Source organism: Eutrema salsugineum, unplaced genomic scaffold (assembly GCF_000478725.1).
Source record: "Eutrema salsugineum unplaced genomic scaffold, Eutsalg1_0 scaffold_15, whole genome shotgun sequence".
Classification (NCBI taxonomy): Eukaryota; Viridiplantae; Streptophyta; class Magnoliopsida; order Brassicales; family Brassicaceae; genus Eutrema; species Eutrema salsugineum.
In genome coordinates this window covers 7,238,569-7,256,124 of record NW_006256867.1, presented here as the reverse complement: position 1 = coordinate 7,256,124, position 17,556 = coordinate 7,238,569, and the positions used below count along the sequence as shown (strand labels likewise).

General features: G+C 37.7%; 2 protein-coding genes across 3 annotated transcripts; one reads left to right on the top strand and one right to left on the bottom strand.

Annotated features, from left to right (window-relative positions):
• The first annotated feature begins 411 nt into the window (after positions 1 to 411).
• LOC18022278 (V-type proton ATPase subunit c''2) lies at positions 412 to 1,726 on the top strand. The gene is made up of 4 exons (XM_006405161.2): positions 412 to 675; positions 772 to 849; positions 1,014 to 1,184; positions 1,267 to 1,726. The coding sequence occupies exons 1-4, from the start codon at positions 551 to 553 to the stop codon at positions 1,430 to 1,432; spliced, it is 540 nt and encodes a 179-aa protein (XP_006405224.1). The 5' UTR covers positions 412 to 550; the 3' UTR covers positions 1,433 to 1,726.
• A 156-nt stretch (positions 1,727 to 1,882) lies between these two features.
• LOC18022277 lies at positions 1,883 to 3,550 on the bottom strand. 2 transcript variants are annotated; one of them, XM_006405160.2, is made up of 7 exons: positions 3,265 to 3,550; positions 2,976 to 3,018; positions 2,780 to 2,872; positions 2,627 to 2,689; positions 2,443 to 2,538; positions 2,294 to 2,371; positions 1,883 to 2,168 (listed from the first exon to the last, which is right to left on the bottom strand). In XM_006405160.2, the coding sequence occupies exons 1-7, from the start codon at positions 3,399 to 3,401 to the stop codon at positions 2,082 to 2,084; spliced, it is 597 nt and encodes a 198-aa protein (XP_006405223.1). In that variant the 5' UTR covers positions 3,402 to 3,550; the 3' UTR covers positions 1,883 to 2,081. The 2 variants fall into 2 exon arrangements, with proteins under 2 accessions (XP_006405223.1, XP_006405221.1); XM_006405158.2 differs by having other exon boundaries at positions 2,780 to 2,867; positions 3,265 to 3,534.
• Positions 3,551 to 17,556: the final 14,006 nt, after the last annotated feature.

The following is a 17,556-nucleotide window of genomic DNA, read 5'->3' as shown; positions in this document are numbered from 1 at the left end:
AAAAAAAAAAAAATGAGAACTTAAAAATATGGAAGACATAAATCGACATGCCAGCTCACTAAATCTGTTGATCCACAGGCCAGCCCACTAAACCTGTTGATCCACAGGCTAGCCCGCTAAACCCGTTGATCCATATCCATCTAGGTCGCCTTGCGGTAGATAATTTTTTTGTTTGAGACTATAATAGACCCGTGCACTAGGACTATAGTCCATCATCCATGTAACTATGTCCGAACTCGCCCCATCACACCCGGGGGCAGACCTTATTGAGCCTGGCCCGTGGCACTTGAGTCCTTATTGGAAAATACGGAAACCATCCAGTAAATACAGAGAAGCACGAGGCCCATAAGGTCCAATACGAATTTATGGTGTTTTTTTTTTAAGTCTTTCAAATTCGCTTACGCGATAGATACCAGCATAACTCACGCGTAGTCATCAGCGCGTGATTTACACTTTCCAAATCTCACAGATCATAGAACAGGCGCTTTTAATTTTCTGATTTTTCTCCTCCGACTTTGAGAAGAAGAAAAAAGATAATCAGATCGAGAAAATGTCCGGTGTGACTATTGCTCACGCGAGTTCATGGGGTGCGGCTCTGGTGAGGACTTCTCCGTATACTTTTTCCGCCATCGGAATAGCCATCTCCATCGGCGTCTCCGTTCTCGGCGCTGCCTGGTAATAAAATCCTTTCTTCTTCCTATTTTCTCCCAATTTTTATTCGCGAAACCGTCGTCTTCACAAAGCTTTTTGCTCTCTTTATATCTGATTTAGGGGAATTTACATTACGGGAAGTAGTTTGATCGGTGCCGCCATAGAAGCTCCTCGTATCACTTCGAAGAATCTCATCAGGTATATACACGATTCAAAGGGCCTTCAAACTTCTCTAATCGTCCTCAATTTCATGAATTTGTGTAAATTAGATCGAAATTGAAGAAGAATGGTTGACCGAATGATGATATACAAGAAACTGACTTCTGATTTTAGATGAAGAAAGTGTTTTTTTTTTTTTTCAGTGTAATCTTTTGTGAAGCCGTAGCTATATATGGTGTAATTGTTGCAATCATACTACAAACAAAGTTGGAGAGTGTACCATCATCAAAGATGTATGATGCTGAGTCTCTAAGAGCTGGATATGCAATCTTTGCTTCTGGAATCATTGTTGGATTCGCAAACCTCGTATGCGGGTCTGTGTCATCTTCCTCTTCACGAAGCTTGCAGGCTTTTTGTGACTCGGTGGGAATCTCACTGATTTTGCTGTTTTTGCAGGTTATGTGTAGGAATCATTGGAAGTAGTTGTGCATTGTCTGACGCTCAGAACTCAACGCTTTTTGTGAAGATTCTTGTGATCGAGATCTTTGGGAGTGCTCTCGGGTTATTTGGAGTTATCGTTGGGATCATTATGTCAGCTCAAGCTACATGGCCAACAAAATAGATTGTTATGGTAACTTATGAACTTTGTACTCAATACCTGTTTATGATCATCCTGCAGATCTCTGTTTATCTTCTTTGCTGTTATATTGGATACTGCTTGTGTAGAAGAAAAGAAAAACCATGTGTGACTAAGTTTCTATTTTGAATCCTATTTTTTTGGTAATGTTCAAACTTGGGAATAAGTCACTTGGAGAAGTCTCTTCTCGTTTTGTATTCTTTTGCTTTCTCTTATGGCCAGAGATAAGAGATTGTATATGTTATGTTGTTCATCATTTGAATGAAGACAAGCTTTAAAGCCTCATTGTTTCAAACGTAAATTTTCTGTGTTTGTGTTTATACATTATTCTCTTGTAAAACAGCTTTTGCATTTATGATTTTTTCAAGCTTTTTTTTTGTTTTTTTTGGTGCTTAGGATGGTAAAAGTAATGTGATAATTTGAAAACAAAATTACACACTAAACAAACAATCAAGATATGAATCTCTAAGTATACAAAGGAGTATATGTAAGTATAAAACAAAGCTGGATTCCATATATATAGAACTTAATACACAGAAACATCTAATTCTAATCGCGTCTAATATTAACATAAACTTACAAGACCGTGTATAAATCAATAACCCGAAAAAGAGATGAATGCTCGGCATTGGAATCAGTAAGCCATCCCTCCTGAAAAGACATCTCCGTCGTGAAGCAAGCTCTCTGTCAACCAATAACCATCCCATGAACCGCCTATCCGCTGCCATTACACACAATTGATATCATCATCATCATCATCATCATCATCATCATCATCAGTGCGGATCACATAGCATTAACCATTCAAAACTTCTAAGGGTATCTATAAGTGACATAGGAATCAACCTGGAACATTGTGAACTCAAATATCTCTTCCTCCTCAGGTCTAGTTCCTTGAATCCAAATCCTCTGCTTGAACCGATACTGTATATACTAGAAAGGTTATCAAGAGACAACAATAACGGTTGTAACATCTTCAAGAAAAGAGATAATACCTCCTCAACGAACAAACTGCTCAAGATTTTTCTGTCTTTGTGACCAAGCAACACACGGTAAGACGAGTGATGAAAAATGCGCCTAAACCTTTCAAACTGCAGTAACCAAGGGACGAGAGAACCTTAGCTAGTAGCTAGGAAAAAATACGATCATCAAGTGTTGAGAAAGAAAAGCTTAAGTAACCTGTCCTAGATCAAAGAAAGGACCGAAATAGGTGGATCTCTCAAACGGGTCGAATCCGGCAAACTGTTTTTTGTTTTTTCCGACATGAAGATGTCAAAACATCGCAACAACAATCGAAAGAAGCGTCAAGGAGACACATAAAAAAGTTTTTACCCGATACATGACCTCGACGCCATAATCATAACGAGGATGGTCATTATACTTCAATGCATCAAGCTGATGTCGAACAGCTTCTTCGGCACTAAACTATTACAAAACAATCTAAAAACTCGGATCAGTACACTGCACAAAGCAATTGAATATTTTTTAGGGACAATGCACAAAGTAAACAATGTATCATCATCATTACATCAAGTCTTGGGCCAAAAGGACGTTTCCTACGACTCTCCAACCTGTAAAACCATCCAGGAACTTCAAAAGTATAAAAATTTCGATCTCAAGTGTAAGGCAAACAACGAAGACTTTGCAAAATCGAATTTTTGTATTGTGGGAACCAAAGTTCTTGAAGCCAATTGGTCAAATCTAAAGCTATTTGCCTGAGCTAAAACCCAGTAACACCCAAAGCTCAAAACCAATGAAAGTGAGCGAAATTTTTGAGTTAAGAGAGATCAAAGAAGGGGAACAATGAGAAATTGTACCAATCCGCAGAGAGGAAATCGGGAACATCGGAAGAGGCTCGCGCGAGATAACGATCGAGCTTTCCGTAGCCATTGAAAGGCTTGAGCTTAGCAGGCAAGGAAGGAGGAGATGGAAGGTTGAGAGACCAAAACGACATCGTTTGCTTGCGGTGAGTGTTTGTACAGTAGAAGGTGGAAATTTGAGGTTCTGATGATCTTTATATTCCTCTAGCCGGCCGTGGTCTTTTAATTTTAATCTCTACCGCCCGATTCGACGGCGACGAGGGACGCGACGAGAGATCTAGAACAATTGGAAATTAAGCGAACCAACTAGATTTGGATTTGAAACCGGTTTGTACAATATCTGTTGCATTTTGTCTTTTTCCTTTGGGCCGATTTTTTTTGTTTTTCTTATTATTATTATTATTTTTTTTGTCACTTGTTTTTCTTATTATTAACAACGTACAATATAACTTTTATAAATTAATATTTGATAAATTATTACTTTGATAAATTAATATTTTTTAAATCCTAAATTAACTTTTTGTGCTGATTTTTATATCAATAAATTAATAAAATATTGCATTCTCGACATTATTAATTTATAAAGGTTTAATTATATTTCACTACTTATGTCAGAAACGATATAGTGTATTTCTCTCGTAGAAATATCATAAACAGATCTATCCAAATTTTCGACTTCGGCCTAAATCTCTCCAATTACAAAGTAAATATATTTAAACTTGTAACTATATGATACTTCTGAAGAGGAAATACATTATTTTCTCAATATATCACAAATTTACAAACATGTAGTTATGTAACTTATGTCCATGAAATTATTTGAGCAAGCACTTGCCTCTTTTGCAAAGGTATTGCTATTAAACAGTGAACACAAAACGAGGAGAAGGTTGGCAACATGTGCAGCGATTGATTTTTGAGTCTAAGGTACAATGTTTTGATATTCTACGCATGCACTAGTCAACATTTAGGAGTTTGTGTTAGAGGCTATCTGAACAGTATAAGTTAGAGGAATCTTATGATGTTTATATTGAAGAGAGTGTTGCAATGTTCATAGAAATGATTGCACAAGATCTAACTGTATGAGCCTTAGCTGACCGGTATCAACATTCACTAGCTAAACACAGTGAAAAGGAAGCTAGATGATGTTTTAAGTTCTCTTTTAAAACTCTAGAAGATATAGACATATAGTGAAACCCGCAAGGGATGAGTTTGCAAGTGCTAATCTTTTTCTAGTAGATGATGACCAGTATATGCCTTATTTTGAGGATTGCATTGGTGCTCTTGATGGCACACATGTGCCAGTTCGTCCTCCATCAAGGAATGTAGAACCATTTAGAGGTCAAAAAGCAGAGCCAACTATGAATGTGCTTGCTATATGTAATTTCAGTATAAAATTCATATATGCTTATGTTGGAGTTCCCGGGAGAGCACATGACACAAAGGTGCTAACACATTGTGCAACACAAGAAGCTTCTTCTCCACATCCTCCACCTGGAAAGTATTACTTAGTTGACTCGGGTTATCCAACTAGAACTGATTATCTAGGTCCACCTCGCCAAAATAGATATCATCTGGATCACTTCAACAGAGGAGGACCACCAACAAACAATAGAGAGTTGTTCAACCGCAAGCATTATGGTTTGAGATCGAAGATTGAATGCAGATTTGGTGTACGGAAAGCTACATGGCGGATGCTGGACAGGAAAGACCCTAAGTATGAGCTTAAGAAATGGATAAAAATTGTGACATCAACAATGGCTCTTCACAAATTTATCCGAGATTCAAGGCAAGAGGATAAAGACTTTGAATATTGGGAAAAGGTGGAGTCATATGAACAGCATGGTGATGAAAATGTTGGAAATGTTCCATACTTGCCATCAGGTGATAGAGTTATGGAGGCAAAACGTGATTCCATTACCTTAGAGATGGCAAAAGGAACTAGACTTCCATATTAACATGTATGTGATCTTTGTCTTTCTTTTGTCTTCTATTTGAATTCTCCTCTTATTCTAATATATGATTGTTGGCTTTGGATAGGTTTTGGATTTGGCACATGTTGCTTTTCGCTGTATGGTAAGCTTCATTTTAGATTTTTTCATTTTTTGGAGAAGTACAATTATCTAAAAAAAGATTTCTGTCTTTATTTGTAGGATTAGGTGAATAGAATGGAGAGTTGGTGGTTTAAGGATTATGCTTTTCAAAAAAAACTTTGTTTAGTACATTTATAAACATAATATGACATGTTTTTTTTCTTTCAATTTGATATTGTGTGATGTATGATGAAATTATAAATCAAGAAGAAGATATTGTAGTTTGCTTCACCAATGAGAAAATATTTGTTTTAAATGTCTTTATTGGGTATGAATCAATCACTAAATCAATTGTTTTTTTAAATCAATTGTTAAAAAAAATTTATAAAAAAATTTTATTTTCATAAAAAGAAAAATTTTCTAATGTTAAAAATAATAATCTGAAAATTATTTAGTTGTAAAATATTATTTATATTAAGAATTAATAATAATATAGTTAATATTAGACTGAAAATATGACTAGATGAAAACATGGGTATTTTAGTTATATTTTTAATTGAAATGATTTAAATGAGATGTGAAATGATCAAACAAACAAAACTTCATTCAGATAGATCAGCCAAATGAATAAGTTAAATGAATCATAAAATTTTATTAATAAAACGAACATCATTCGGATGGATCAGCCAGATGAATCATCTGACTGTAAATATCAAATGGACAAACGAACAGAGTTCGTCTTATATCTTAAAGCTTCTAAATAACAACCATTCCATGTAATCCAAAACTCCTACAGCAAATCAATATTATCCAAACAGATTTAAAAACCTTGAAGTACCCTAATCTTTCATTCAAACAAACCAAGAATCTTCCAAACCAGCTTGAGATATTTGGATCGACGCTTCTGAATCCTCTGTTCAGATTAATGTCATCCTCTTCTTCAAATCATATAGTTGTAAACTCTGAAACAGCCTGAAATATTTGGGTTAACAATCACTGGTTGAGAACATCAGTGTGGAAGATGATGCTGGAGCTGAGGTAACAGGATAAATGGAAACTATGTGGCTTGCACACAATCTTTCTGCTGATATGGATCTCAGTTAAGCTCTGCGAGCTTTTGTGCAAAAGATATCTCTTGACTGGAGGCTAGAAGCCATACGCTGGTGAGATGATATATGAAACACCATAATCTTACAAATTAAACCTAACTTGATTTACACTAATTTAATAGCTTTTAGAAAGAATAACAAAATATTAATTTATTGTCTGAAATCCTTTATTAAAAATAAATAAACCAGAAAATCAAAACATTTTAACAATAAACCGAATGTTAAATATTTGAAAGAAAAAAACGAAAATATATATATTTAAATCCTTATTAAAAATAATTAAATAAATGCTTCCATTGTCCTCGGAAGAACTACCGCATCGACCGCCACAAGTACTACTCTTCGGTCTCACCTGAAAAAAAAAATAAGAGAGATGAGCATTCAGAAAAAAATAATTACTGAGGGTGTGTTTATGTAGCACACAATATTTATAAATGCATTATATGATATAGTAACACGAGTATTCATGATATAGACATTGAACCCATGCAACATTTAACCTAGAATATAATAACTAATTTTATTATATAATATAATTCTAATATTTTCTAATCAAATAATCACTCAATCATAACAATCAACCTAGAGATTCTATGATATATTCCCAAAGACCCAAAGAACCTCTGTCAATTGTACTCTTTCTCTGCCACCACTTATTCTGGGTTTGACAAGTTACCGATGCAACCACCCTCAACAGGGCTTGACTATGGCTCGTCAGCCCTTTCTCGAGCACTAAAACTTCACAATATTCAATCTTTCGTTGTAGGCCGTCAAACAAACCGTAAACAATCATGTTCACAGCAGTACAATAACAAGTTCTAACAACCTATCAATCAGGCAACTCAACGTTTTCTCTAAGGTCTAGTATCATTCATCAATCATCAATTAACAATCATCAATTTCAAATTCAATATCTATACCAAGCATACACTTATTACTAGACCAGCTAATGCATCAAATGAATCTACTAACTAGTCGTCACTTTAAGAACACCACAAAGTCGAGTCTGAAGAATGGAAGTTGGTATCCAAGCCCTGTGATACACACAATACAAAACTAGGGTTTCAGATTTGCAAGTCCATTCTGTTTCTTGGCCGAGAAGGTACAGCTATAACTTTTGTAGTTTACCTCGGAAACTAGATCTGAAGGTTGATATACAAATAACGATTCGAGATTTACAGATTGGTATGTGGATCAATATCTGGGTCCTTCTAGATTGATGGCAAAAACTCTCCCAAGTTTGCTCTGCGAAACTTAAAAAATCAGATTTGTAGAAACAAATGATTTTCGCCAACTTTCAGCTGATGGGTGAGGGCCTAGCTAGTGTCGTGTTTTTTACAAGCCCATTGGTCCTAAAAAGTTTTAAATTTATAAAACAACTAGTGTCTGCAAGTACACATATGTACGTTGTTGGACTTAGGGTGTCGATCCACAGAGAAGATGTATAATCTGCAAGAAACAACAAACTGGGAAAGTAAGCAAAGTCATAAACTTATGGAGATTTGGGTTTTTGGTTAAGAATCCTAAGCTAAACCTAATCTAATATATACGGGAAATAAAATGCAATGCAAATGGGTTGTTAAAAGATTATCTCAAGGATGTCGACTCAAACTATAGACTCTAAACTTATAGGTGGCGATTTAGACTTTTCCGGTTTACTCTAATCGATGTCAAAGCATTTCCAATTAGCCTCCGAACGATTTCTCTTCATAGATTTCTGGGATCTACATGAAACTGGAATAGACATGTGTATGATTAACCAGCTCTCGCCATCTTAATCAACTAATCACTCAAATCTGATAATTAACTCTCGCTCTCATGCCAGAATTAAGATCATGCATTAACAATTGAATTCGTTTTTCCTCACATCTTCTCTACAGGTAGCTCTCGACTCCTGTAGCGACTATGTTCTTCTGAAGCTAGGTATGGATGATCTGATACAGCACTCTCGTGGCTCTGATCAATCCTAGGCTCAGAGAATAGGTCATGAATCTACTCTCATGCAATATGAACAATTTAGAAGCGATGAGATCCAGAATATGGTCTAGAAACTTAGAAATCCTAATCGAACATGTATGCCTATCGATGACTCTTCAATAACTTGACTTTACGGGACAGATCTACATGATGCAAGGAATGATAAAAGACATGAAAGAATGCAAAAGATGAAACAGAAAAGTTAATTAGATAGAACGGAGAAAGAACAATGGATCCAGAGAAGAATCTCCTTCTCCATCGCCTAACCCTAGAAAAACAGAGTTTGGTGGCTCAAAATCTCATTACAGGAGCACACACCCGTTTAGGACTGCTAAGAAATGTATTTATAGGTCATAAGGTCTTTCAGGTCTCATTTAGGGCTTATCTGAAGAGGAATGGCGAAATGAACTTTGATGTTGGGCTTTGTGGCTCGGAGTTGGTCCACCGGGGGTGAAAGTCTTCTGGGACAGGTGAAATGCATGTTTGTCGTGGGTGAAAGTCTTCCCGGGCTGGTGAATTTGGCCAACATGTTCTCCATATATCTTTTGATTGCACCGTTGGATCTTCGTGATGTAAAATGCTATGGAAAGCTGGTTGTCTCCTCTTAAATGTCTCCAAATTTGAGCTGGATCAGACGGTGGAAAGTCTTCATTTGAGGCTGAACTTCTGACGGTCTGACTCTGAGCTAAAAATGTGAATTTCTTCTATTTTGCCATCTTTTTCCTAAGTTTCCTGAAAAGAGCCTTGAAACTACAAATATAGAGAAATCATAATAAAAGTTCCTAAAACTGATTAAACCTTTGAAAAAGAATTTGAAATCAATGGTGAAAATGGGTACAAATATGGTGTTATCATATCCCTTAGACTTAGACTTTGTTTGTCCTCAAACAAAACAAGATCCAATCTGGAAAAATATCATTCAACAGAAATGAGAGGAAACTCAAAAATATCAGCAACTATACTTTAGACCTTAATTATGGACAATGCATCAATCAGATCAAGTCTAGAAAATTTTCACCAAAATACAAACATAATTAATCTGTTAATCTGCCATGCGAAAATCCAGTAAACTAGCTCTTAACATTTATTAAAGGTTTCAGTAATTCACTAATTCTCATCAAAATGATATTAAACAAGGCATTCAAGGTTAGGTATCAAAAGGCTTTTTAGTGGTGAAGCTTGATGTGTTTAGGGTTACTTTTTTCTGGAGAGACAAAATATTATGCAAAACAGCAAGAGAGGATGAATCTGTTAATACCCCCACAGTTTTCAGTCATATTCTCCTTGCTTCAAGATTTCTGGTCTCCTTTCTTTAGGTTCTCCTTATAACTCCTCCAGACTTGGATTTATGTCCAGATTGTGAATCCATAACTCCTTAAATAAATACCTACTGCCTTTGCTCAAATGATTTCGGTTTCTAAAACTCTTTAGGCTTGGTTTACTTTCCTTTCTTTCTTTTTCTCTTTTTTCGTTTTTTTTACGAAAAGGGAAACTGCCTTTTAACTTAGAGTCTTAAGGAGCAAGAAAATTACCTTTAAGAATGAGTTTTCTAAGATATCATGAGGCTTGCTGAGATTGTATGGTACACTTCCTTCCCGGTTTCATCCAGTCCTTCTCTTGTGTGACTGAAAACTATGTTGTTCCTCTCTCTCCGGTGATTTGCACATATCTGTCGACTCAGAATTAAAATATAGAGTGCATGAGGTTTGAACATTAAGGTTTGGGTTAAGGGTAAGGTACCAGCTAAAGATGAATTGACCATCTAGGACAACAAAGAGTGGTAACAATAAGGTAAAAATGTCCTAGATGTATATCATGATGCCTTCTTAAAACCATTGATGAGAAAATTAGATGTCAAGATTAAGTCCAAGTACAATGAGCTAGTATATCCTGTCAGAAAAGATCTCCATGAATAGAAGTCCTCTGGTGGGATTTCCTAGTGCAAGTACTCTAGCTACCTCCTAGTCTAGTACTAAACCTTGAAAGAGCTATTTATGAGCTGATGGTGTAGAAGTGAACATGTTGGTTATCATCATCGATTTTATCATTATTCCCTCAAATTGTATTTGAACTTTGAAAACAATTTTTGAAACTCAAAAGACTTTTGAAAAGTTTTAAGAAAACCGAAAAAATGAAAAATTTTAAAGAAAATTGCAGAATGCAAGGACTCATGCAAGAAAAGGTGGTCAGTAAGGGATGGAATCCTCCCCCAGTCTTAAATCACACTGCCCCCAGTGTGAAATAAATCAGGCAAAGATGAGAAATAGAGTATGTGAAAATTTAAAAGATGAGGGAAAAGAAAACTTACACGGTGTTGGTGATGGATTGTGAGGTGGTTGTGGAGGTGGTAAGATGTTGAATGATGGATGGTGGTTGATGTGGAGTGGTGCTTGATCAAATAGGGATTGATTTGAATCAAGGTAAAGGTGGAAGTGGCCAAGGGTGGCCGAAGTGGTGCTGGCCGCGAGTCAAGGTGTTGTGGCCGCGGTGGAATGCTTGCTGGCCGCGGGCCAAGTCTTTGTGGCCGCTGCAAAACTTCTTCTGGCTGCGCTGAAGGCTCCTCGGCTGCGGTCAGCTTCTTTTCTTCTCTTTTTTTTTTAATTTTTATTTTTTAAGATGCTTACTAAGGCCTGTCTAAAATATAAAAAAAACAAAACTTCAATAGAAAAATAAAGTTAAACAAAAAAAAAAAAAGTACCTAAATGGGTTGTCTCCCATCAAACACTTTGGTTTATAGTCCTTAGCTAGACTTTGCAAAGAAAAAGACTTAGTTCAAATAAGATCTTGTCCTAAGACAAATCCTTTTCGAAATCCTCTTGTTCTCTCTTGCAGGGTCTTCATCACTCCAGAGTTCTTCTGGTTCAAATGCCTGGGCTTTATGCTTTCCTCCTTTTCTCTTCAGTGGTGTAGCTTCATAGAAGATATCCTTGTCGATGTTTGCAAAAGAAACTCTCCGGTTGGGCCAATCTATTGTGGCTCCATCAGTTGCTAAGAAAGGCCATCCAAAGATAACTGAATATGAGTCATCTTTGGTCTTCACTATATATAGATCGACAGGTGCTATGCAATCTCCAATCCTTAGAGGAATGTCTCGGGCTATCCCTCTTGGGATTGCACTTGAATCATCTGCTAAGCTAATCTTTGTTCTGGTACTTGAAATGTGCTTAATGCCAAGTCTCAAAGCAGTAGCTTTGGACATCATGTTAATGCAAGCTCCAGAATCACAAAGAATATTGAGAAGTCTTTCACCTTTAATGTCACAAGAGATAAGAAATTGACGTTTGTCTTGAAATTTGTGCAGAGTTCGAACTGGTCTACCTTCTTGGGCGTGTGTGAACAAGTCTTTCATCTCTTGGATAGACTCTTTGCTATCACAGAAGAAGTGGCTTATCATGTAGTCTCTACATACTTTGGCAAATGAAATTCTTTTGGCCAGAGTCTGAACTACTTGATTGAACTTTTCAACTGCTTCTTCGCTGATCTTGTTTGTGTAATCACCGGCTTCTTGGGGATCTTTGAGGCGGATCCTGTAAACAGCTGCATCAGGTGATGATTAGGGAAAGATAGATACCTGGCTCTTCTGAAATAGGTAGAGATGTTCTCCTTAGTCTCCTTGCTGTATCTGAAGAAAACTTGAAGGCAACCACTACAAGAAAACATGGATTTAGCGACTACATTTAGCGACTGAACTATTAGTCGTTACGAGTCCCGACTATTTAGCAACTGATTTGCCTTTATTTAGAGACTAATAGATATCAGACGCAGAGTAGTCGCTAATTAGCGACTAAAATAAACAGTCGTAACGTAATCACCAAATAACGACTAATGTAGCGACTAAAATTTAACAGTCGGTAATTTGCGACTGATTTGTGACCGCAATTAGGCCCAAAAAAAACAAAAACGTAATTAAACCCAAAACCAGCCCAAAACTTAAAACACTTAACCATTTCTTCTCTATCGTTTTTTCAATCCAGAAACCCTAATCCCCTTTCTCCTTCGATCCAATTTCTCCTTCGATCAAATCTGTTCGAATCTGTTCTCCTCTCTCTGAATCAATTTCATTTCTTCTCTAAAACAGTTTCCCCTCCATTTAATCGACTAAACCCCTTCTTCCCCTAACCCTAATCGATACAATCGATTTCATCGCAGATGGGTGCCGCTGGAAGGAAGAGAGGACGAGGAAGAGGAGGAAGAGGTGGTGCATCTTCTTCGCAAGCCAGAACTCCATCCCCTCTTCCTAATCGGTACGATTTCACTCCGGCGAGAACTTCCAAATCTCCGCCACCACTTGTGCGTACATGCCAACCATCGGTCTCGGTGAGGGATTATCCACCGCCTAATCAGCTTTTCCAGCACTCACAGAGTCAACGTTGGAGCTCGGAGTCTCAACCTGCCAACTCTCCACGGTCTCAACCTCGTACCTCTCCGCCGCCTCAACCACGAAGCTCTACACACTCTCATCACCGACCCTCTCCAATGTCTGAAGAGCAAAATTCTCCAGCGTTTGAAGCTACCAATTCTGAAGCGGATGAAGGAGCCACCTTTGAAGAAGAAGAAGACCTAGTCCCAGCCAATCTCGCGGAGGACCAGCTACAAATCCTCAATGCTATGCTCACTCAACCTGGCAGAGAAGAGTTTACGACAGTCCTCTCTCCAATAAAGAGGCCGAATACAACATGGTATGCCTCTCTCTCTCTCTCTTAACTTAGGCCGAATACAACGTAACTTGGAACGATAGATTCACACATATATGTAGGATGTGTAGCTTCGTGTAGGTTGTGTAGCTTTGTGTAGGATGTGTAGCTACGTGTGATATGTGTCTTGTTTGAAACTGATGCCTGTTTTGGTTAGTACTAGTACATATGTGATATTGTTCTCATCGTGATATTGCATATGTTTGTGTATTGGTTATGTGACATGTACTGGTGCATATGTCGTGATATTGATATTGCATATGTTGTAACTGATTGTTTCTCTGTTTGTAGGTTTGGTCGTGACAAGTCTTCACTGACCCGTAAGATAACCAAAGTCTTTACAAACAAGTTCGATGGTCCTTTTTATAGCTGGACATGTGTGCCTCGGGAAAGACAAGAACGGTTCTTTGTTGAATTCGCGGTAATGTATTCCCTTTTTTGTAACTTTGATTCAGTTTTTTATCTTTTATGTTTGCTCACTAACATCATTTTCTCTCATGTTTTTTTGTAGAAAACACACACCTGGGATCCCTTAATAACTGGTGTTGTTCAACAAAAGTTTGAGAGTATATGTCAACAAAGGATGAAAGATATGGTAAGCAAAGTAAGGACTTCTCGGGAGCAACCTAATTGGATAGGTGATACTCTCTGGAAGCAAATGACCCAGTATTGGAACACTGAAGAGGCCAAAGAGAAGAGTGCAACCACATCAGGGGCTCGGCTGTCTGAACGTAAGGGTATTGGACCTCACATACACGTGTCAGGGCAAAAATCATATCTACAAATCCAACAAGAAATGGTAAGTACTGTATCATCGGTTCTTTTGAACTTTTAACTCTTGCATCTTGTATCTTGTTCTTTTAAACTTTTAACTCTTGCATCTTGTATCTTGTTCTTTTAAACTTTTAACTCTTGCATCTTGTTCTTATCATTGCAGGAAGAAGAATTGGGAAGACCAGTGAGTCTTGGTGAAAATTTCATCAAGACTCACACAAAAGCAGATGGGACCTTTGTAGACCGAAAAGCAGAGAGCGTGGCTGAAAGGTATAAGAGGAACTTGGAAGCTAGAATTAGTAACCAAGGGGCACTAGACTCAGATGCTTTAGAGGAGCTAACCGTTGAAGAGGAGAACGACCTCTTTCTCCAGGTAAGTCCTCGTTTTTGGTTTGTTGTTTGTATTTTATAATATAGTGTGATCAGTTGGTTTTTTTTTTGTTTGAATCATTCTTTTGTTGTTGCAGTCGACATTCACAAATGAAAGAGGCATTCCATATGGAATTGGAAGCCTTTCACAGTCGCATATCAATGGAAAGAGGAAGTACCCGGGTAGCTCTTCAACATACAAGACTCTGCAAGAACAACTAGAAGAAGCTAAACCCAAAATAGAAGAACAAGCAGCTGAGAATGCAAGGCAAAAGTCCGAGCTTACAAGAGTTTCTGCAGAGCAACAAGCGAAGATCGACAAACTCTCCCTGGTCGAAAGGTATTTGGCTGCAACTGATCCAGGGTTTTTAGACTTTTTGGCCGCAAGCAACACCTCTGAAGAGCCAGATGATGCTGCTCCGATGACTTCTGCTCCTCAGACCAGTATTCTCCCGGAATCATAGGTTACTCTACCTCTCTCAACTCTTTTGTTCTCCTTTGAACTCTTATCAATGGTGCTCTCTAGTAATCTCTCGGAATCTTAGGCTCTAGAACTTTTTTCAATGACTTTGATCTCGTTTTAACTTATCTCCTTGGTTGTATATAGTAACTCATTTTCCAATGGAAGTTAATATGACATTTGACTTTGTATGTGATCTCTTTTTTTTTAGAAGAACATATGTAATTTAATGTTTCTATGCTTCTTCTTTTCATATATATAGTGTCAAAATTATTATTTGAAACAAATTTTTTATAAAATCTATAACTGGATTCAAATTACAAGGTATGGAGGAGCAAATTCGTAATACCAAACTGAATTTTCATTATGAAAACAGTCACAATGCAGTAGTAAATCAGTCGCAAAGTTGTCGGGAATTAGTCGGTTACAGTCGTTAAATTGCACCAAATTACCGTTTGAAAATGTAAAAATAGTCGCTGGTTAGTCGCGATTGAGTCGCAAACGTAGTCGTTATTCAGTCGCAAAATTCCCGACTGATTTGCCACTAATTTACTTCAACAGGCCTGAGTCGTTAATTAGTTGCTAAATGGCGACTGATTAACGACTATTTTATTTAGCGACTCAATATTAGCGACCAATTGAATTAGTCGCTAATACGTCGTAAATGGACAATTAGCGACTACATATCGACTGTTCTTGTGGTCACTAAATCCATGTTTACTTGTAGTGAACCTTACTTCCAGATGTCATCTAATCCGAGATAGAGAGGAATGGACTTCACAAATTTGTTGAATTCGATCAGTCTTTCTCTGGATATGCTCTTGGTTGTTGGTTCTGAGTTCTCATCAGATGAATTGTCCCCAGAGATGGATCTTTAACAAACAAACCGTACTCTTCATCTTCTGAGAATTGCTCTTGAAGCTCATTGTCACAGGTGTAAACCATGTTGCAAGATGCATAAGTGTTGGATTCCTCATTTTCTTTTAATGCTTGTGCAGTGATTGAGAAGACAGCTTGAGCAAACAACCTAGATCTGGTCACAAGGGGTCGGTCTTCAGTTGATCAGAGAGACATTCGAGCTTCTCCTGTTAAAATCAATGGACATGGACTCCAATTTCAAACATAGGTTAGATTCAGCAATAGCTTGTAAATCAAGAAACTCATTCAGCTTGGTGTCTAATATATCTAGTTAGAGCCTAAATCGATCATTCTCATAGTTCTGGTGCAAAATCTGATGAGGTAAGGGATGAGATGGCCGACGGTTCACCAGGTGTGGCGAATAGGGCTCATCTCGGTGGCTTGGAGTTCGCGAGTCTCCATGGTGGTGGTTCAGATTATTCGGCCGAACAAGATGATCGGAATCACACCTGGATGGTGATTCACATGCGCAGGGAGCTTCACACAGGTTGCACAACTTTCGCTCGGGGTTAAGGTTTCTTCTTGGATGATCCATGCTTCAATGATTCTGAAACTAGGGCAAACAGAAGAAAGAGTAAGCAGAAAAGGAAAAAGTTAGGGTGTTTATGAGTTTGGTTTACCTCCTATGGTGTTTTGGCAGAAAGTTGACATATATATAATCATCTGCGGCTTCAACCTCCTGGGTTTAGACCTCCAGCGACTAAAATCTTCCCCGGCAACAACGCCAAAAACTTGATGGGTGCGGGCCTAGGGTTGTGTTTTCTATAAGCCCATTGGTCTTAAAATGTTTTAATTTATAAAACCCTAGTGTCTGCAAATGCACAGATGTACGTTATAGGACTTAGGGTGTCGATCCACAGGGAAGATGTCTAATCTGCAAGAAACAACAAACTGGGAAAGTAAGCAAAGTCATAAACTTATGGGGATTTTGGTTTTTGGTTAAGAATCCTAAGCTAAACCTATTCTAATATATACGGGAAATAAAATGCAATGCAAATGGGTTGTTAAAAAAATATCTCAAGGATGTCGACTCAAACTATAGACTCTAAACTTATAGGTGGCGATTTATACTTCTCTGGTTTACTCTAATCGATGTCAAAGCATTCTCTTCATCTATTTCTGGGATCTACATGGAAATGGAATGGACATGTGTACGATTAACCAGCTCTCGCCATCTTAATCAACTAATCACTCAAATCTGATAATTAACTCTCGCTCTCATGCCAAAATTAAGATCATGCATTAACTATTGAATTCGTTTTTGCTCACATATTCTCTACAGGTAGCTCTCGACTCCTATAGTGACTATGTCCTTCTGAAGCTAGGTATGGATGATCTGATACAGCACTCTCGTGGCTCTGATCGATCCTAGGCTCAGAGAATAGGTCATGAATCTACTCTCATGCAATATGAACAACTTAGAAGAGATGAGATCCAGAATATGGTCTAAAAACTTAGAAATCTTAATCGAACATGTATGCATATCGATGATTCTTCAACAACTTGACTCTATGGGACAGATCTACATGATGCAAGGAATGATAAAAGACATGAAAGAATGCAAAAGATGAAACAGAAAAGTTAATTAGATAGAACAGAGAAAGAACAATGGATCCAGGGAAGAATCCCCTTCTCCATCTCCTAACCCTAGAAGAACAAAGTTTGGTGGCTCAAAATCTCATTACAAGAGCACACACCCGTTTAGAGCTGCTAAGAAATGTATTTATAGGTTCTAAGGTCTTCGAGGTCTCATTTAGGGCTTCTCTGAAGAGGAATGGCGAAATGGATTTTGATGTTGGGCCTTGTGGCTCGGATTCGGTCCACCGGGGGTGAAAATTTTCCGGGGCAGGTGAAATGCATGTTCGCTGTGGGTGAAAGTCTTCCGGGGCTGGTGAATTTGGCCAACTTGTTCTCCATTTATCTTTTGATTGCACCGTTGGATCTTCGTGATGTAAAGT